This window comes from Saccoglossus kowalevskii, chromosome 15, assembly GCF_978046115.1.
Source record: "Saccoglossus kowalevskii chromosome 15, keSacKowa6.1, whole genome shotgun sequence".
NCBI lineage: Eukaryota > Metazoa > Hemichordata > Enteropneusta > Harrimaniidae > Saccoglossus > Saccoglossus kowalevskii.
Window position 1 is genome coordinate 14,284,381 of NC_140655.1, and position 23,171 is coordinate 14,307,551.

General features: G+C 34.9%; 1 protein-coding gene across 1 annotated transcript; it reads left to right on the top strand.

Moving 5' to 3' along the window:
• The first annotated feature begins 5,006 nt into the window (after nucleotides 1-5,006).
• Nucleotides 5,007-21,395, top strand: LOC100370646 (inhibitor of growth protein 4-like). Its single transcript, XM_002732235.4, has 8 exons — nucleotides 5,007-5,091; nucleotides 7,384-7,455; nucleotides 8,117-8,283; nucleotides 10,194-10,317; nucleotides 16,847-16,967; nucleotides 18,353-18,503; nucleotides 19,990-20,051; nucleotides 21,344-21,395. Exons 1-8 carry the CDS (start codon nucleotides 5,055-5,057, stop codon nucleotides 21,381-21,383), a joined length of 774 nt encoding a protein of 257 aa, XP_002732281.1. The 5' UTR covers nucleotides 5,007-5,054; the 3' UTR covers nucleotides 21,384-21,395.
• The last annotated feature ends 1,776 nt before the right edge of the window (nucleotides 21,396-23,171 follow it).

Genomic DNA, 23,171 nt, shown 5'->3' on the forward strand with positions numbered 1-23,171 from the left:
TCGATGAAAATAAAATCCAGCGAATATACTGTTTTACCTATATTTCACATTCAACTCATAAAAAAATCAGTGGAAATAAAATCCATACAAAACAGCCAAAAATTCTATTCAGCGAAAATTGATTCCAGCTAAAAGAAGTCACCTGACACGGCCCCCACTTGTTAGATGTTATTATAGTTGGCTATGAATTATAAAGTTTGAATGTATATGTATAAAATCGGGTAGGAAGATTAAGTTGAAAATCAAAATTACATATCAAGTCTATACCAAGTATGGTCTTATTTGGACTAATACTTCACAAGATATTAACAAAAATTAAATAAAAATGCAAATGAGTCCATTATAATTAAGTTGAAACTCGATACTTAAGTTGAAGCACATATCTTATATTGACAGATAAAGTAAGTCTATAACAAGTTTAGTCTTATTTGGACTATTAATTCACAAGATATTAACAAAAATTCAAAATTAATTGAATATTCAAATTAGCTCATTAATTAAGTTGAAAGTCAGTATTGCATAGCACATATCTTATATTGACAAATAAAGTAAGTCTATAACAAGTTTGGTCTTAATTGGACAATTCACAATATATCAACAAAAAATCATTAAATATGCAAATGAGCTCGTTAATTAAATAGAAAATCAATATTGCATGGCATATATCTTATATTGACAAATCAAGTCTCTACCAAGTTTGGTCTGATTTGGACTATTAGTTCACAAGATATTAACAAGAATTTAAATTAATAATTAAATATGCAAATGAGCTCATTAATTGATTCCTTGAAAAAATAATTCAATGTGCATCTGTACCAGTGGTCACTCTGTCTTTGTACCAATTCTCGGCAAAATCGGTCCAGGCATCTCTGCGAAATGATGATGAGCACACCCAAAAAACTGGATTTTACAGGATTTTGACATTCAAATGGCCGGCAGGCAGCCATATTTGATCAATTCAGGAAATAAATCCATGTGAATATGTATACCTCTTCACTGTGTCTTTGTACCTAGTATCATTGAAATCAGTCAAGGCATCTCTGATAAATATCAATGGACAGACAAATGCCATGATTAACCATCAAAATGGCTTCCATATTTGACCATTTCAAAAAAGTAAAACAACGTACATCTGTATGAGTGGTCGCTTTGTCTTTGTAACAAGTCTCAACAAAATCGGACAAGCCATCTCCGAGAAATGACGATGGACACACAGAGACCGAATTTGACTGAATTTTGGCATTAAAAATGGCCGCCAGTCGGCCATATTTTATCGAATCGGAAATTAAATTGACGTGCACATGTATGGTTGACCACTATGTCTTTGTTTAAAAAAATGAAAATGGTCCAGCACCTAGAAACCACTCCGGACGGACTGATGGACTGACGAAGGCGAAACTACAAGCCCCCGCCCGGACAAAGTCCCGGAGGGGGCTTGTATTTGACAGTACTAGTACTTTGTTTGTTTACACAAAATTTGTCCTTTGATGTCACTATTTTGATACTTACTTGGTTTTAAATTTGTGGACTTCAAATGAAATAATGAGTACTTGTAAATTAGCATGGTCACATGCATTTACTCTACCTTGAAGGACAACATTTCAAAATAGTTTACTGTTTTGTTTACAATAATACAATACTCTTTTTCAAGCCTGCTGAAATATTTCCACTTCTCAGCAGAGTAGGTACTTCTTTATTACCTCTGCACACTAAACATAACCAAAGAGAAAATTAGTGAATTAAAAAAAAACAAACAAGATACAGCGTAATCCTCAAATTATGCTACTGCCAATAATGTATCATTGTAATAAAGGGGGAAGGGGGTAGTTGGGTACACATAAGAGGCCATAATAAACCTGTTTATGTAAAACTTTTATGTGAAAATTCCATATCACAAACATTTCCTACCCATATTATTGAGTTAAGACTAAAGTAGGAGTGAGAGGGGTTGTCACAGATGACATTCTACTAAAATGTAATGGTTGTAGTGCTTTTGCACCGAAATATGTTATCTCAGTTTATAGAGTCAAGCACCTGTATTTTGTCATTTTATGATGTAATTTAGATACAGTAATGCTTGGAATTTCTTGTGCATTTTGTCAAAAAAATGTTTTTTTGGATGGCTCTGGTCTTACTCGAATGTATAAGTTAAAGCTGCAACTAAACGTTCAAGCGTTTTCAGTAACCATTGCTTTTATTTTCCATCTACATATAAGATAGGGATATACCTCGAGGCGATGTGGTTGCCTGCCGTCAAGGTAAGTTGTTTGAAGTTGCGCCCTCTTGCGATCGTTACAAATTCAACACCGAGGGCGCTATTCACAACACAAGGCGACAGCCGGGGGCGACAGACGTTTTGATGCGTTTAAAAATGTATTTATATGGTTTTGTTGATTACAAATTTCAAATCCTTGCGTCTATTTGATTATTTTCTGAAATGTTTATAGCTCTAGTACCTGTGTAACCAACGTAAATTTGTGTTAGTCATTGTTTAAGGCTTGAATAGCAAGACATACAAAAACATTTTAATGGTAAACATTAATGGGAGTGTCCATCAGATCTAAGGAAGCATTACATGTAGCTTTTCTAAAACCGGAGTTTGACGGCACACTCAAATTTAGATGTTTATTAGATTTATTGGGAATTACTAGTATTTGTCTGATAAATCGTGTCCATTTGTCAATATCATTGGTATCTTACAGGTCACCTATGGTAGTTATTCTCCGATAGTATCCAATAAAAATCGAGAATAAATCCAATGGTTTCTATTGGATCTATTCGTCAATGCTCACTTAAAAGATGACTCTAATAATATTGTGAATATTACATCTTATATGAACCATTTGATTTATGACCGATTTTTATCCGTGTTAATATTGCTAAAATATAATATCCGGTGACGGTAAAATGTATAATATTGCACCTTACCCCCCCTCCCCGGTTGACATTACAGAGTCAAAATGTGATCTTGGCTTTAGAATATTAGGAATTATTCACAGTTCATTTTGCACGCAAAAAATTACCTAACATGTAAGCAATTGTTTATCTTTGAATTCGTTGAGGTGTCATAATTTCATTTGTACATCTACTACGGGGAATCGGACGATGGTATTTCCCCCCAGTGTTCCTTTTCTGGTGGCAATGAACAGTTCAACTTATGTTGTATGTGACTCATTACAAAAGACTTGTACTTAGCAAAAGATAGTCGTTTCTCATTTCATCTACAAAAATAAATATAATGTGTCGCAGTCAGAAGCAAGAAATTCATTAGATCAGACAACAACGAGTCACCCAACAACACTATTTCTGCAAATAAAGTACAGTCAATGGATTTTTGGAAGTTTCCCCTAACAGATTATAAAATTCTGCCGAAATGACTTCACTATAAAAAAAAATCAGTGCATTGAGACAAGGAAGATTTCCATGTCATGATTATAAATAGCAGTGGAGAGATTGTATCAGCTTGTCTCTCACAACCCAGGCGATAGATAAATAACCGGTGATTGTATCTATGTTTGTGACACAACTCGAAATATTGGTATAAAGACTTGATACACTGGATAAATGAAGGGCAAAAATGAAATATGTAATATATCCTTCACATACGTTGTTGTTCTCTTCAGCTGTCCTAGGAATAATGGAGTTGTTTAGAAATGAGCTTCCAGGTTGCGGATCGTTTTTTTTTTTTTGTGCTGAAAACCGGGTTAGATTACAAATCCTGGATACCGATTTCATGCAAAGGTAATTGCAGGTGTTTAAAGCGCGGTGGTCGTCGCACAGCGCCTGTTCGAATTTCATGTAAATAAACAATGTATTTTACATGCGTCGCTATGAGTCCCATGTCGAACAGGACGCAGCACGACGACTGCCGCCCTTTAACGTTTCACAGTGCTATAATACTGGAGGGGACATATGTATGTTTTTTTTTTCTTTGTTCTTCAAATGAATATACTTGTTCTTTGTCTACGTGGTGGTCATTGAAGTTATCTAAATTACAGCCTAGTGCTGGGTACAGTTATAATCATGTAATATGTACTCATGGTCCCTGGGGAGTCACGTGACCATCCTTTTAGTATAATTAACAGATTTGTTCCTAGGTGACGTAGATCGCCTATTCATATGTGTAGTTCTTATATAATTCTGCGTAATAAATAAAAATAATTTCAATTTAAAAAAAACGAAAACTAACTAGCTGGGGTGAAAAAAATCTGAGGTAGTATTAAAGTAGTTGGCGGTGCTTCTGTTGTGTGCACTGGCGCGAAATGATGTCAACATGGATTAATACTCACGAAGAACAAAGACTAGTGTAAAACATGCTGCCGCTCGCACGATTTAACGGTGCGCGTTTTGTTTGCAGAACACGAGATGAAGACACGGGGCTAGACTGTACAAATGATACACAAATAACATTTCACAGTTTTTTTGTGTATTTTGATAGATGTATGAGAAATGTCTCATTTTCATCCAGAATTGTTCAGTTTTTGGTTCAAATAATTCGGTTTGATGCATTTTATTTTTGGATTCCAATAAATAAAGAAAAAGAGCTTAGAAAAGACACAGACGAGAACGCTTGAGGCGAAAATTTGAAAAATTTTAATTATAGTTTTTAAAATAAAGTATTATAATTGAAATAAAAAAAAAACCATGAATTGAATAATTTGTAACGGCGATGAAATACCACAGTCATATTGCCATAATTTCATTGTCAAATATCTACTTTTTCGATTATAGAATAATTCCGCGAAAAATAAAACATATATTTTTTGTTCAATCAGTATTTCGTAGGTTTTTACGAACATCTTTTAAATATTTAATTCCACCGCGGGCTTGTGAAACAATAGAGATTTGTAGCAAAACGAAACGAAATGTAAAAAAAAAATAAAAAAAATCTCAATTTCATAATTTCTGAATATATTGGTTGTAATTGCTAAGTGTATGTTTCTTAATTCAGTTCGAATCACTCCGATTTCGGTGGTCCGCATTCAAAAACAACCTATTTACCCACAATGCAACAATAGTCAATGACGTATTTGTATTAGGCGGGAAGAACCAATATGGCGACGGCACTGTATTTAGAACAGTATCTTGACAGTAAGTTAACGGCTTTTTCTGTTCCACGCTTGCTAATATGTGTATGATATTTCGAAATGTTGACTTCGGTAGTATGTTGGTGCAATTTTTCTGTCGTTTTTATCGCTCTGCATGTTACTGTTTTCGTTATAATCGCGTGGACCGGTACCGAGGTATTTTCTCGGTTCGGAGCCACTGCGCTTTACTCGACAGTGGTCGACTCGTAAACACAGCATATCTACCGGCTCATCGCGCACGGCGTCACACATTTTTAATACTTTCCAGATGACGCGGTTGATATAAAAGATCTGTTGCTAGTGAATGTTGACAGTGTTATAGTTTATTTTTCATGAATGGTATTTTCTAAATATTTTCTCCCGAGGAAATGCGGCATTCTGTAAAACACTTAAAATGAGCACTGATGATAGCGTCCGTCTCAATTTTAAATAGGAATTGGATCCGTAAAATGTGATTCAGTATTACTTGTGTAACTCTCGTTATAGACAGTCTTAATAGGTTATTTTATTATTTACATTAATCGTCTTGCCAAATTACGTTGTACAACAATTTCGAAACAACGCGATCGCCTGTCTATCGGTATGTTTATGGATTGACGTGACGTGACCTTTGAACTGCATCCTATTCATTCTATGTCAAAGGTTAAATATTTGTTTCTTTGTGGTGATGGTTTTACATACTCGTGGCAAAGAATGGAACAGTAAATAAACACCGTTTCCTGTCAAAAGTGGTTGTGGTGAATCAAGTTTGTAAAACCACTGCTATTTGTGGTTTCTCTGCCCTGGATACTACCTGACTACTGTGGACTCTAAAAAGTGTTAGTTTGACCAATGTTATTTACTTTATTTAAGGTAGAAGTCTACTCATAAATTAAGAAACCCTGAATTTATTCATTTTGCACTAAATTGTACTCCAAGGCAATATAAGGATATTGACCTAAAAAAAGATGTGGGTCACAAGCCTTTTTTTCAAGAAATTGATGGTTGCATTTTAGTGGAAAGTCGCCATTTTGACACTATTATAACATTTTACCACAAGTTCCTATGGCAGAGATATTATGCAATATCTCAAAATCTAGCCTGGTGACATAGGCTCAAAAAATCATATATTGTTAATGACAGAGTACTTTTTGTTGTTCTGAATTATTTAAAAAAATCTGGGTTTTAAAAAGTGTCAAAAAATGCAACTTTTCTTTAACACAGTGTTCTACGGAATTGTTCTAAAAATAGCAATTTTCAAGAAATATTAGGACACGTTTCTCAAAACGCATAACTGTAATACACAAAATAATGCTATTTCATTGTACCATGGGATATTAGCTTCATGATTGTACATAATAAACTAATGAACATTGTCATGCGATTTATGACCAATTTTTGTCAATAATTATGACTAGGCTTCTATCTTAAGTAATTTTCTTCTGTGTGCAGTAAACTCAGTATATTTATTTACTTACTGTCTCTTACACAATCCCCGGAAGGACAAAAAATGGTCACAAAGTACAAGGAAAACAAATATAAAAACAATATACTAAATAACAAAATACAATTACTAAATAAAACAAAATCACTAAAATACTAAATAATATGAGATTACTAAATTGACAGCAGGCATTAAAATGTCAAGTAAGACCCTGCTTCCTGACTTCAAAGCTTTTACTTATGAACTGTGCTACTGGTATAATAATGTTTTTATTCTGTAACAATTCCATAAAGTTTTTCTCTGCAGGTTCATTTTCAAATCCTTAGCTTTATTGAACAGTTTGGTACGCAACTCATTATATTTGTTGCATCCATCAGAAAATGCATTTCATCCTCAATTAGACCTTTCTTTGTTACACATGTCACAAACCCTGTTGTTTAAGGGAATCTTTGTATGACGACCCATTTCAATTTTGAGACTATGGTCACTAAGACGAAATTTGGTAAGCATACTATGCAGTTCAAAGTTTTTTAGCTTGACTGAATATGGCTCAAGGTTTAAATCTGATTTGATTAGCTGATATGTTCTCAGTTTGTTTTTTTCATTTGCTTTGGTGCGGTTATCATTATAAACCTCACCTTTCCATCTTGTTAGGAGTAACGTAACTCCTTGATGCCCAAATCAATTTGTTTCATTTGTGCCGAGGTTAATTTATAACGTATCTAGAAGTAACATCGTTATCAAACAATATTTAACAATATCATTCAGTTGACAACTCCATTTACTTTTAATGTTTCAGTTAACCACAAAAGCTTCCAGTATAATTCTTTTTGCAACCATCCCCTGCTCAAATTCTGAATTTTTTTTTTCTAGGTCTGGAAAATCTACCTTATGAGTTACAGAGAAATTTCACATTGATGAGAGATCTAGACCAAAGAACACAAGGTAAATAAATTTGAATTGTGATGTCATCAATTGATCCACCACCTTGTGGTGTTCTTATGGATTGACATAAAAAAAATTCTGGCACGTAGAGTTGGTTTTCAGAATTACTCGCATCAAGCTTGGTGTAATATGTACCAATATTGTTTATACACTTTATTCAGAAAATGTGTTAATTCATTGTCATTGAACGATGCAATATGATCAGTTTGTGTTTTCTGCTTAACCCTTCTTTCTGTTGTGAGCATGCTCAGTAACATAGCAATCATGGATCACAATCAGGTTACTTGTCTTGTTTGCTTAAACATATTTGTGTACTTGCTAAATCACCAGAAAATGTTATCTATCAAAGGAAATTGGCATTTTGATTGTATTTGAATGTAATCTGCCAGACTCTAAGAAAAATATTACTTTCTTATTCTCAAACAAAGTACAGTTCAATGTAGCAACAAATTCAGTTGAGTTATTCTACCCAGATTGTAAATTGTTTTTCTGCAACATTACCCCCAAAAATGCCGGGATGTGTGACCTTTAGATCTTTACACTTTGTTTATTTTCCATACATAATTCTTATGCATATACTGATTTATGTCATGATGAATAAAGATAAATAATGATCTAAATTTTTTCCTGATTTAACTATGTTCATTTCCTTTTTACTTAGATATATTAAAACAAATAGATAATCTAGCAGATGAATATATAAAGAATGTTCGGGACATGCCAAGGGAGAAGCGGGCGGATCACCTCAGGAACATCCAGAATTTATTTAATAAAAGTCGAGAATTCGGAGATGATAAAGTACAGCTTGCAATGCAGACCTATGAAATGGTACGTATATGAATGACATACATGTAACCCTTGCACTTGTTACACGCTTGCAGTGAGTGGTTCGGCATGGACCAGTGTTCACTCAGAGATAAAATAATGGCACTGTTCACTGTTATTAAATACACAATGTTTGTGTCTATTAATAAAACAACAAATCAGTGAGCCAAAGTTGTTGTCAGTAATTCACATGCTGGTTGGCAGAAATGTAAAAAAATGACGTCCCAGTGCGAGGATCTGTACACTGTATTGTGTATATCTGTATAACTTCAAACTACTGTTATAAGGTTCATGGTACTGCATTTGCATGAGATGTCATTATAATAGTTACGTTCAAACCCCAGGGATTTGTTGTTGTCTGAATGTATATTATTATTACAAGGTTTTTTTCCCCCCACTTTTTCTTAGTTGAGAAGTAGCTATCAAATCACTAGCAAATTCCTTTAAAAGTATGGATAATTTTTTAGATAAATTTGCTGCAAGTGTTTACTACATTGATACTATTAGGGCATTTTTGTGATGCTGCCATGATCAAAATTCAAATATTGGGGTTGAATAGGGGTGCTTAATAGTCGAGCAATTTTATTGCATTACCTGCAATCAGAATTGGTTTGTATAGTTCCGGGAGTATTTAGGTTGGAGAAAGGATATGGCCCGCAGTCACGACAGGTTTATGCACACTTCACGCCAGTTTAAGACTAGTTTGCGCACTGGTGTGACTCAAGTCATGCCAATGCGTGCCACAGAATCATACAAGTGTCAGCCTTGCTATAGAGATTAGTTCAAATTTATTTACCAGAGAAATGGCTGTGTATATCTAACTACATATATGCACACATGATTTGTATTCTTCACAGATACTGACCAAATTGTGTTGAGCTTCCTTAGATACACAACAATTTTAGTGTGTTTGCTATCTTGCTATCTATTGATGTTTATAGTGCCATTCAAAGTAGATTAACCTTACAAAAACTTGACATTTCACCACATGATACTATTTGAATATTCAAAACAATTTTGATTTCTTATTTTCAATTAAATAAAATTGTAAAAAAGAAAGCTGGATCTCTGGGTAACTCATTGTCCACAGCACTGAGTGAGTAGCTTCAGATAAGTTGTTTCTGCTTGTTCACTGTGCATGAATTGCTAAAAATCTAGTGTGACCATATTCAGTACTTTGCTTTTTCAGATTATCCCCTTTACTCGCAAGTTTTACTCTACGCTAACATAAAAATCTGTCTTCTTCTGACTTCCTGTTCGGGTCTGTCTCAGAGAATTGCTTCACACATCGCCAGCTGTGAACCTTCACGGATATTCAAAATAAATGGGGGAAAACCGCGTCAGCAGATAGTGTGATAATTTATTATTACAAGTCTAGCATTACAAGAGTGTTTATGCTCTTCAAGACAAAGTCAACTTTTATTACTTTCCACAAAATAAACCTGTGCTATTTCCCTTAAAATTTGTTCTAAGGACTTGTACTCATTGGGATGTGTATATCACTTTGGTCCAAAATTAACAACAAGTTTATGGAAAAATAAAGTTTTGTTCACCAACATTTTACCAGAAAAAAATATACTGGTACGACGGTAGTACTCAAGGGATTGAAAGAGTCACTGAGACTTTCACTTCCATCTGATGACAAAGACTTATAGGAAGTCTAATTAGCATACCATATTTGCTCTACTCTGGGTGTACACACACAAGCTCTTGTCTATAATCAAAATAAGTCATATTCTGATAATTCATTATACTATACATGCAACTATTGTTTTACATGCACCTGTATTGGAGATGTGCAAATTATCAGTCATGTCATGTTTTCATATTAAACCGTTGTCAACTGTTTCACCTTCAGTAAACTTGAAAATGAAAACGAAAGTGGATTTTATAGTTCTAATACTTTGTTGTAGGTTGACAAACACATACGAAGACTGGATGCAGATTTGGCTAGGTTTGAACAGGAACTGAAAGAAAAAAATTTAGAACAGAAAAACAGTGACTATGACAGTGGTGGAGCATCATCAAGAGACAAAAGTAAGTAATAATACATCAAACCAACATCATAGTTTATTATTAAAGAATATTTAAAACTGTTTAATATTTTGTGATTTAATGATTTTGTGGTGCGGAAGTCTCTGATGCTCTGTGTTGTATGATACTAGTACCCAGAAAAATTGCCACTGCTACAAAAGCAATTTTCATTGACCATTGACTAAAATTCTCAAAATACACTAAAATTTTACTTGAAATTAAAGCAGTTAACAATATTTGTAAATGTTCCGTGATTGAGTAGGTTGTATTTGTATTAGAATGTATTAATTTCACAAAGGTATGTTCCGTGATTGAGTAGGTTGTGTTTGTATTAGAATGTATTAATTTCACAAAGGTATATTTCTAAATAGCTACATTTGTTCCTGGTAAAGCTTCACTTTGATCCAAATTTCAAAACTTTTGTAGCAAGTTTGATTCCCTATATATGTTTTTCAATAAGCTTGTACTCTTGCGTTATTGTGAAAAATTTATAACTGTTTATTTAAGGTAGAGATGCAGTTTATTTGGCTTGCTTTTTAATTGAGTAATTAGACAATGAAGATGGTATTATATATCCAACATGTTATATATTTTCTGAAAGCTTATTATACAAACTTTGTAAAACTTGTCTTTATTAGTCCCCGTTCGAACGCAGTCCGAAAACGGGGACTTGTGTTTTGCCCTGTGTGCGTCCGTCCGTCTGTCCGTCCGTACGTCCGTGATCACCTGTATCTCGAACATGCATGGACCGATTAAGTTCAAACTTCACTCATACATCACACCTTATATGGGACATATGCACATGCATTTTTTTCATGATCCGATTAACGATAGCCGAATAGCGGCCATTTTAAGGCCGAAAATGCATCAAAATCGCACATTTTCACCCTTCCGAACCCGGATCTCAGTTATGCATGGACGGATTTTGTTCAAATTTGGTACATACATTAAACATAATAGGACCTTGATGCACGTCATTTTTTTTTTTGGATCGGGTTCGAAATGGCCGACTGGCGGCCATTTTGTTTTAAAGAATTCAGTTCTGGATCCGTATCTGAGACATGCTTGGATTGATCGAGTTCAAACTTCACACAAACAAGGTACATCATGTCACAAATATGTATGTGCATTTGTTTCATGATCTCATTAACGATAGCCAAATGGCGGCCGCTTTAAGGCCGAAAATGCATTGAAATCGCACATTTTCACCATTCCGGACCCGGATCTCAGTTATGCATGGACGGATTTCATTCAAATTTGGTACATACATTAAACATAATAGGACCTTGATGCACGTCATTTTTTTTTCGGATCAAGTTCGAAATAGCCGACTGGCGGCCATTTTGTTTTAAAGAATTCAGTTCTGGATCCGTATCCGAGACATGTCTGGATTGATCAAGTTCAAACTTCACACACACAAGGTACATCATGTCACAAATATGTATGTGCATTTGTTTCGTGATCTCATTAACGATAGCCAAATGGCGGCCGCTTTAAGGCCGAAAATGCATCAAAATCGCACATTTTCACCCTTCCGGACCCGGATCTCAGTTATGCATGGACGGATTTTGTTCAAATTTGGTACATACATTAAACATAATAGGACCTTGATGCACGTCATTTTTTTTTTTTTGGATCGGGTTCGAAATGGTCGACTGGCGGCCATTTTGTTTTAAAAAATTCTGTTCTGGATCCGTATCTGAGACATGCTTGGATTGATCGAGTTCAAACTTCACACAAACAAGGTACATCATGTCACAAATATGTATGTGCATTTGTTTCATGATCTCATTAACGATAGCCAAATGGCGGCCGCTTTAAGGCCGAAAATGCATTGAAATCGCACATTTTCACCATTCCGGACCCGGATCTCAGTTATGCATGGACGGATTTCATTCAAATTTGGTACATACATTAAACATAATAGGACCTTGATGCACGTCATTTTTTTTTCGGATCAAGTTCGAAATAGCCGACTGGCGGCCATTTTGTTTTAAAGAATTCAGTTCTGGATCCGTATCCGAGACATGTCTGGATTGATCAAGTTCAAACTTCACACACACAAGGTACATCATGTCACAAATATGTATGTGCATTTGTTTCGTGATCTCATTAACGATAGCCAAATGGCGGCCGCTTTAAGGCCGAAAATGCATCAAAATCGCACATTTTCACCCTTCCGGACCCGGATCTCAGTTATGCATGGACGGATTTTGTTCAAATTTGGTACATACATTAAACATAATAGGACCTTGATGCACGTCATTTTTTTTTTTTTGGATCGGGTTCGAAATGGTCGACTGGCGGCCATTTTGTTTTAAAAAATTCTGTTCTGGATCCGTATCTGAGACATGCTTGGATTGATCGAGTTCAAACTTCACACACACAAGGTACATCATGTCACTAATATGTATGTGCATTTGTTTCATGATCTCATTAACGATAGCCAAATGGCGGCCGCTTTAAGGCCGAAAATGCATTGAAATCGCACATTTTCACCATTCCGGACCCGGATCTCAGTTATGCATGGACGGATTTCATTCAAATTTGGTACATACATTAAACATAATAGGACCTTGATGCACGTCATTTTTTTTTCGGATCAAGTTCGAAATAGCCGACTGGCGGCCATTTTGTTTTAAAGAATTCAGTTCTGGATCCGTATCCGAGACATGTCTGGATTGATCAAGTTCAAACTTCACACACACAAGGTACATCATGTCACAAATATGTATGTGCATTTGTTTCATGATCTCATTAACGATAGCCAAATGGGGGCCGCTTTAAGGCCGAAAATGCATTGAAATCGCACATTTTCACCATTCCGGACCCGTATCTCAGTTATGCATGGATGGATTTTGTTCAAATTTGGTACATACATTAAACATAATAGGACCTTGATGCACGTCATTTTTTTTTCGGATCAAGTTCGAAATAGCCGACTGGCGGCCATTTTGTTTTAAAGAATTCAGTTCTGGATCCGTATCCAAGACATGTCTGGATTGATCAAGTTCAAACTTCACACACACATGGTACATCATGTCACAAATAGATATGTGCATTTGTTTCATGATCTGCTTAACAATAGAGGAATGATGGCCATTTTAAGGCCGAAAATGCATCAAAATCACATATTTTCACAATTCCAGAACCGGATCTCAGTCGTGCATGGATGGATTTTGTTCAGATTTAGCACAATGTGTTGTACATATGCAGGTGCATTTCGGTCATGATCTGCTTTGAATGTATATGTCACTCAAATATGAACGGAACGGGGACGTGTCATTGACAATGACTTGTTTTAAATATCCAGAATGCGTTTTTGATTTTGGGTCAAAAATATGCTTTTTTGGACAAAAGTGGTTTAAAAAAAATTAGCTTAAAAACTTCAAGTCCATTTGTGGGTAAAATTACATCACTGGATACCTTGGTATACTACTAATTCAAATGTGTCCACTCATCTCTCTAACGACTTTCAAAGTTGCACAGCATGACCTCAAAGTTCACTCTTTCCTATTTTTGCGTAATTTATATATCCATGTTAATTGCGGACTTGTTATTTTTGTTCCACTCGCCGTAATAAACTGTCCGGACGCATTTTGAAGGGGGAACACCTTGTCAATAATGTGCGAAAATTTCGAGGCAAATGGCCAAAGCGTCTATCAGCTATTTTAATTTAAAACCCAAGAATTCACCAAAAATAGAAGACGAGAAAAAGGCTAATTTGCATATTTGCGCGTTAAACCGGGAATTACTGCTTTGTCATACTTTGTCATACTTTCTAGACTATTGAAATTGAAAGTTGACGTATAGACATAGACATTTTATGTAAAATCGTTGAACCAGAACAACTGCTCTTGAATATATAAATCAGAAACACGTCATTCATACCAGTGTTTTGATGGGGTCGGTAAAAACACGTGGCAATGCCCAGTAAATATGATGTCATCTCATGAATGACCTTTTATCACGATCAAAACATCATGGCTTCTCTTCGATGTATTTTCAATAAAAAATCTACGAGTATTTCAGAGCCTATGGTTTACCGTGAAGAGTACAAAGTGGGATATTAAATTATTTATCCTTGATGATTTTTATGTAGTATTGAGAACCAACTCCAGGAAGCGAACGCACAATAATGAATAATCGCGTAATCCTAGAATCGAAACGCGAGGCTTAGAAATTTTGTTCATCGTTTCCAATCCCATTTTTCCCACTCCAACATATTTGTTAAAAGAAATATTTGAATTATGTTTGTTTTTTAAGGAGGCATTTTTTTATTTTTCCGATTTTGGCAACGCCTTATTCAGGGATATTCTAAGACAGTCGCAGACAATCAGCGCACGGATGTACGTACAAAACATGCTGTTGTACTACCGGCAACGGTCGCCTGCAAGAAAGAGAGCTCCAGCTCCTAACGTAAAAGTTTTAAAATTTCGACCGGTTTTAAATAATTAATGTTGGAAATCTGACATGTTTTAAGAGTGCAAAATTAAGGTGCATTTTCGAGCGGTCGAATTTTTCTGAATAGAAATCGGCAAATGAAAAAAATAGGAGTGCTAAACAGTGTGCTTCGTTAGTTTAAAAAAAATGGAATGTCCGTCAAATTTACGTAAACTTCCCCATTTTTCGCGGAAAAAGCAAAGGTCGTGGCCGTGTTGCAGGCTAAAAAACTCAAAAATCAAAACAAAATCATCAATCAGTAAGTATTATGACAAGGAAAACAAAACATCAGATGCGGAGAAGCGGTCAGCGCGTCAAAAGAGTTGTTACCGTAATGTATCAAGTTATCTCTCTCTGTGATTTATTTTTCATTGAAATTATTTGGTTGTTTTCAATTAATTTTAGCGTACCTCTGCAATTTATTTTAGCATTGTCAGTTGTTTGCTTCATTGAATTAAACGGAGTTCGTCCGGTTGCAAACAAAGCTGTCTCGCACCACCTAGCAAAACTTGCGAATGATCGTAGTAGAGGTATCCATTGGACAAAAGATACACAAAAGTTTGTATCTCCCCGACCCAGTGCAATATATCCGGTTTATATATATATAATCAAAGCTCACGTGTTCTTTATTTGAGGGACCAGATTCTGCCGTAAATTCGGGATGGGATTTAGAAAAAAAATAAAATGGGACTTTTAAGGTGTATTTTGGCGTCATTTTCGGATATTTCAATCATTCCTGATGCCTAAAATAGAGTCTAAGTTTTATCGTAGTCATTGACGCCTATTCAAGAGTATGATGTTTATTGTGACTAGCGTGAATGGGTAAGCTTCGTTTCGACAATGAGCAGTTATCACTGTAAACAATGTTAAATTATTCTTCACATGCTCAGTTTATTTTTTGAGAACAATTATTTAAAAATAAAATCTCTCAGTCAATCAGAAACTCGGATTCATGCCTTCAGGGAAAGTCATGTTTGGACGCTCACATCAATTTTGTTTTTCGTTCGGTGGGCTGATGCCTTCAGTGTAGCTTTTGCCTCTTTTTCACACCACGCATAATGTAATGATAAAAATTAGGAAAAAAACACTGAGGAAATATAATGTTTGGTTTGCTAGCGAGCGAGAACTGATTTGAGAATAATTGCACATGCGCGTGAATTGAATGAACTATGACCCGTACAATCTCGATTTGCAAATTGTCAATCAAAGGTCTTGTTATTTGGTTACTCATGCAAATTAGGCAATTGGACATAAACATTGCCACGTGTGAGTGTTTTTTATTTTTAACCAGAAAATAAACAGCAATTTTAAGGGTGTTCCAATAAGAATTCATTGGTCAAATTTTCACAGAATGTTCTTTAGATAAAAATCTATATAAAAAACGAAAAAAACTATTTTTGATTGAAATTCACAAATGAACTGCATCTCTACCTTAAGTACATAAAATAAACTTCTCATGTTCCCTCAAAATATGGGTAGGTATTGTTACCGGAAATACAGAATTTATTTACAGAAAGTTTTCGTGGGTCAGGAAAAATTATTAAATTTCTGACTGGGGTCATTAAAACATTAAGTCGTGGCTTTCTAAAAATATGTCTTTGCGAATGCTCTTAATTCTTAGACTTTTTACAGTTATTTGTGTTTTTGATAATAATAATGATAATCTTATTATTTTTTCCTGCCAGCAAAAAATGGTTTTATGATGCCTATTGTATTGTTGGAATTGAATGACATGATTTCATTTCGATTGCATGCTAAATTGTTACTGCAACAAATTACGCCTGCAACAAATTGTGCCTGCCCTTACATCAAACAGACCAATCAGAGAGCAGCTTGTTCCTTGAAAATTTTTTTTTTCCAATTCTGCCTTGTATATACATGTATGCTTAGAGTTAAATTTCATAATAGTTTCTGTGATTCAAGATTCCTAGTGAAATGTTCACTGAATCAAAATTTCAGTGTTTTCCTGACTCATGAATATCATGAAAAATTGTCTCTCAAAGATAAAGCATTTTTCAGAATATGCATGGTTTGATACATTTAGTTTTCTTCTTAGCATATTCATTTCAAAAATGCTTTGTTTTCACAGAATCCAGGTCAAGTAAAAAGGGTGGCAAAGACAAATCACAATCAGGAAGGAAAAACAAAAGGAAATCATCAGATGACGAAACACCAAAATCATCGCGGAAAAAGATGAAGTCAACTGTACAGTAAGTATTTCCACTGTTAAAGGCTGATATTAAATTATTTACGTCCCGGGTATGGGCGGCGCTTAGTATTCTAATTTGACTAATTATTTAACGACATCAACTGTCAATCGGTGTTTACCGATTGTAATGCAACAAACAACACATGAGTGACAACTGGTGTTTATTTCACCTCTTATACAAAGTAGACATTTTCAAAATTAGGTGAGCGGAGCATACATGGTGCCCTCAAATTCAAACGTTCTTGTAATGCATTTTATTGGCAAAAGTAAATGGTCGTGCTGTAAAATTTTATTTATGCCTTCCTCGAACATTAATGGTGCTATTTACGTCCGAGAAATAGAAAATATCATACAATGAATCACTGTTTCTTGTGTTTTTGTTGCGCTTTTATTCATTGTTATTGCTATGGGTGAGGGCGACTTAATTTGAATAATAGACCTAGCCCAGGCCTGTTTATGTAGCATGTTGGTCTTCCACAAATGAATTTGTTGAATAAATTGAAATGTTCATCATGTATGATTACCCGTCACATTGGTAATATGTGTCTGATAAAGCTGCTCTCCCCTACAAGAAATTTTAACATTGCAGCTAATTTACATAAGTTTTGTCCTGCTCTTTTTAGGAATCAGTACATTGTTCACCTGACCTTTCATCTGAGCTATTCTTTGCCCCCTAATTTTTCGAACGAGATGGCAAATATATAACTGCACTGCATGCTCTGTAATTTATGATAGTTCTATCGTGTCAGTGAATGTTTTAAACCATGATAACTAAGGCATATACTTCATGTCATTGTTTAAACAAGGCCAAAATACATGTACATGTACATGACCAGTAACTTTAGGGACGACGTCAAAAGATCGATGTCGGATAAAAAACTTAATTCCTTTAGTTTTTATCCAAACCCCCCTACCCCCCACTGAAACTTAATTGATAAATATTGGTCATGGCGTCAGACTACATTCACCATTAAATACAAATTGATAATCGGACAGTAGTATTGCATAGCAGTTGGTTGTCGGGTGGGTGTAAAAAGATTTTACAAATGCACCTCATTTGATGCACAAATTTACACTCGAACCAAACCATTTTTCTGTTTTTTTTCTCTTTTCGGTTATTTCTGTTCATGATTGGATAGAAAAAAACGAACTACAAATACTCCAAGATTTTTTTGACTTCATTAAAAAATAAAATCGTTTTTGTAGGATGGAAACTTTTTGAGGTCAACCCCCCCCCCACCAAACTAAAGGAAATAAGTTTTTTATCCGACATCGATCTTTTGACGTCGTCCCTTATTCTGATGTGTAAAATAATCATTGACTCGCCCTACTGACCTATTGCTATTATAAGCTAACAATGAGTGATATATGTCCCTTTTGTTACAGAACAGAGACAGTAACGCCGATATTGATGTTGCCGTCTGTCATCCATGCCCCATCAGATGTACTAGATATGCCTGTTGATCCTAATGAACCCACGTACTGTCTGTGTCATCAAGTATCATACGGTGAAATGATAGGCTGTGATAACCCTGATGTGAGTACCAATGTCTTTTAAAGAGCGGTAGTCGTCGCGCCACGCATGTGCGAGATATATGGGTTTCATATGAACAAAGGCGGTGACTTTGACTGTTGCGCAGATCGACGAGTACAAACTGAGACGTCACTAAGCTTTAATTAGGTATTTTTTAGGTTCTTGGAAGGTGTCGAAGAAGTCACCGGTGGTAATTAGTGCAAGTCGCGCCCAGGTCAAACCTCATAGATGTAATTTCCATTAGAAGAGCGCATTGAATTATGGGAAAATCAATGTTTATCAACACAAATGTCGCACATGTGCAGCATGATGACCACCGCCCTTTAAGTACTTGATAATAACTATAATTGTGTATATACCATCTCACCACAAAGGTAAAATTATAGGTTTCATACCACAATTAGAAATGTTTCAAGGTGCAAGATTACTCGAATTTAATATTTTGTTTTTAGTCCCCGTTGATATAGTAAGAAAACAGGAACTTGTAATCTCACCTCTGTGCATGCGTTTGTGTGTGGATTCACCCTCTAGCAGTAGTGGATAAAACTGCAATTAGAAATTCAGATAGCATCGTTTTGGTGGGGTCCATAGAAGTTTGAGAATGTCATTATTTCTTATTTTGTGAGAAGCGACTATATACAAGTTTCTTTTTGATGCATTGACACAAAAAATGATGGCAGCAAATCAATTAGCAAAGTGTGCAATAACTTCATTACACTAGATTCCATCAATGAATTGGTAAAATTTTGAAAAATCTATGAATAATAAACTGGTTTGTGTTGTGCCTGGACCGATTTCATTAAAACTTTTTGCACACATCGTATCATACATATTCACATGCTAAGGTTCTCCCCTGGTCACTTTAGCATAACAATGGATGCAATCTAAATTATAAACATATTCTATTGTTATGTAATTAGCTGATATTCTATATTTTTCAGTGGAGAACACTGCTGATGCATTTATTTCATAATCCAATTCAAGTTTTATTGCTAAAATATTCATGAAGCGTTTCTGCCATTCCGGAACTGGATTTAAGTCGTACATGGATATATTTCATTTAAACTTGGTAGATTCATTAAACATGATGGATCTTCCCAGATTTGATTCAAAATGTCTGACTGATGGCCATTTTGTTTTTAACGAATGCTGCATTTGGAGCTGGACTGATCATGGGAACGCCATCATGCTAATTTCCCAGGGTATGCCATTTGAGTAGAGTGGTCACTTCATTCGCCTGTCACTTTTGCTACTTATCAATTTTGCAATCAAGACTATTTTGAACAGTTTTTAATCGATAGCCAGTCATTTTTAAAAGTCATGGTGTGATTTACGTAAAATTGATTTGCAATATAGCTTATTCAAGTAAAAAAAAAAAATGAATGTTTTCAATTGTGCAACTGCCCTCTCTGTGTCTAGATTTTCAGTGTCTCTCCTTGCGAATTGAGACAATAAATAAACACTCTTCTTTATTTCTTTCTTTCTTCAGTGTCCGATTGAGTGGTTTCATTTTGCATGTGTTGGACTTACAAGTAAACCTAAAGGAAAATGGTAAGTGAAAGTGCAACATTATAGTAGCATTTTTAGAAAATTATAATAAATTATAATGCATATGAATGTTCTTGTTGGGTTTTTGACATCATTTATACAGCTTCATTTTTGGTTTAAGCCTAGACATAATTTCGACAAAATTGGTCATAAATCGCATAACAATGTTCATTAGTTTATTATGTACAATCATGAAGCTAATGTCTCATGGTACAATGAAATAGCATTATTTTGTGTGTTACAGTTATGCTTTTTGAGAAACGTGTCCTAATATTTCCTGAAAATTGCTATTTTTAGAACAATTCCATAGAACACAATGTTAAAAAAAAATTGCATTTTTTGACACTTTTTAAAACCGAGATTTTTTAAGTAATTCAGAACAACAAAATGTACTCCATCATTAACAATATATGATTTTTTCAGCCTATGTCACCAGGCTAGATTTTGAGATATTGCATAATATCACTGCCATATGAACCTGTAGTAAAAGTGTTATAATAGTGTCAAAATGGCGACTTTCCACTTAAATACAACCATCAATTTCTCGAAAAAAATTGCTGGTGACCCCCAACTTTTTTAAGGTCAATATCCTTATACTGCAATGGAGTACAATTTATTGCAAAATGAATAAATTCTGGGTTTTTTAATTTATGAGTAGGCTTCTACCTTAAGGACTTGTGTGAAATATTTGATCAAATATTTACATGTATACAAGAATTGTTGGGATTATTCAGAACAGAAGTGTGTCTTTTTTTAAAGTGGGAGGGTCGTCACCTGCGCAATCACAGGAGTTGAGTCCCAAGCGACAATAACAACACACACTAAAAATGCAAAGGCTCATGGGTAGACGCTTGTTTGTAAACAATAACACGCTATGGCCATCTGACGCATGCGCAGGTGATGACTCCCCCCACTTTAAAATAAATATAATTTCACACACACAAAAATATAGGAAGCTGAAACAGTGTTTGAATGCTCTGAAAATTGTTGAATTTGTTATTACGTATTTCCCAGTATTTGTACTAATTAGGACCATCACATAGATCACATACCATATTTGCTCTATTAGAAATGCATACAAGCCAAAAATTGGATTTGTCGACTATGATTAAAATCATTAAAATATGATTTACTTTGACCGTAGAAACACCTCTGTAACTTACTAGGCGTTTTTCTATTGACGACCCAACCCCAACAGAATATATCTTGTATATAACTCTCCAACTCTACTGCCTAGCACTTTGCTGTTTCAGTGCCTTTGTTTTAAAAATGTTTTTTTTTTAATTGCTTTTTAGGTATTGTCCAAAGTGCACACAAGAACGAAAGAAGAAATAGCATTAGAAGAAACTTGGATATTTTATTACCCCTATTAAAGAGAAAAGATTTTACATTTTAGAAGGCATTCCCCTAACAGGAATTTTATCTCCTAAGAATCTATTTTTATAGTTGATTTACACAGATATGACAACTTTGAAATATCATTCCTGTTGAAAATCACAAGTACACCTGTAAATAGCAAGTTATGCTCGGGTTTTACGAGCTCTGTTGTGATATGTATTCACCTATCAACATTATGTGCTATCCTGACATTTGTTTCTACCCACAAAGGTCACACATCCTGGCACCACCCACTGTGGAGTAGTAGGCATTATGTTTGACCCAGAAAGGTCTCCCATTTCGGTTATTCTGAGAGGGACTATTAGTGGGAATTTCTCAATTTATCCTTCAAAATACAGTTCACCACTGCAACAAGCAAGGTATAAAAAATTTTCTGTTGTACAACATGCAAGGAGTCAACAACCACTGTTGATTAGACATTGCAGCACCTTTGGGGCAATACATGACAAGTATTCCTACTGTGAGCTCATACAAAAATGACACTTTGGTCAGTTATAACTCCCCTCCCAAATTTTAGCATTGACATTTTGCAAATATAAAAATCTCATGATCATACCAAAATATTAAAGCTTTTATGGGAGAAAGGCTGTAATATGGGGATGACATTAAATGGGTCGATGAGTTGTACTAAAAAGGTCAGTGGGAATAATTAAGAATGTCGCGGATAATAGAACACATTATTGGAGATTGGAGAGGCAGGGGTGCTTTTAGTTCTTTGTTCAGATTGTGAAAATATTTGAACTGAAGTTTTGGCGAGAAAAAATATCTGGCAATCGAAGGGTTAATGCACTGGTACTCTTTGATATCGGAATGTTATCCACAAGTCGCTGCTATTATTGTTTGCAGCTCAGTCTCACCAACAGATATTTTATAGTTAGCAAAGACTATTTGATACTTCACCAAATCACTGCAATGACAATTGAAACAGGCACCTGGCTATCTGTGTGATTAAATCCCATTGTCACTTTTGCTTGGCGAATCAACCCTTGGCCTTGTCAACAAAACAAATCTGTTGCAATCTTAAAACTGCACACATTCAGTGAGCAAAACAGATTGATATCTTTTTGGTCATGTACGTACATTTATGTCTTAAAACCTTTTAAAGAATTTTAAATTTGTTAGACACTGGGAGACTTTTTCATTAAAGAAAATGTTGGCAAAAGTGTGTTACTGTAGAATACTTTATTTTCGCTTGAAATTTATTTTTGCTTCAGTGAAAATAAAATCCAGCGAATATACTTTTTTTCCTATATTTCACATTCAACTCATCAAAAATCAGTGAAAATATATTCCAAACAAAACACTCATAAAGCCTTTCAGCGAAAATTAATTCCAGCTAAAATAAAGCATTCTACAGTATTATATGGGCTCTGAGGGCAAAAAATACTTCTACCTCCTACAAAAAGCACATCTCCGTCAATTGAAGTTGTCAATGGACGTGTTAAAAATCTTGTTTTTAATTAAACCATGTACAAAAAAAAGGTTACTTCTGTGGTGTTAATCATAATTTATTTGAACTGTGTCACATAACCAATTGGTGGAGTAAAACCACTTGATTTCATTGTGCATTTACAAAGATCTTTTATCCTATTTTGTGCTTCAAAGCGTATCATTTACTTTGACAGTTTTTATAATCATTTAGAGAAGAAAAAAAAACTTTTCAAAAATCTTCCTTGGACAAAAAGGAATCAGAGTAAACCTGATAAATTATAATAGATCTGTTGT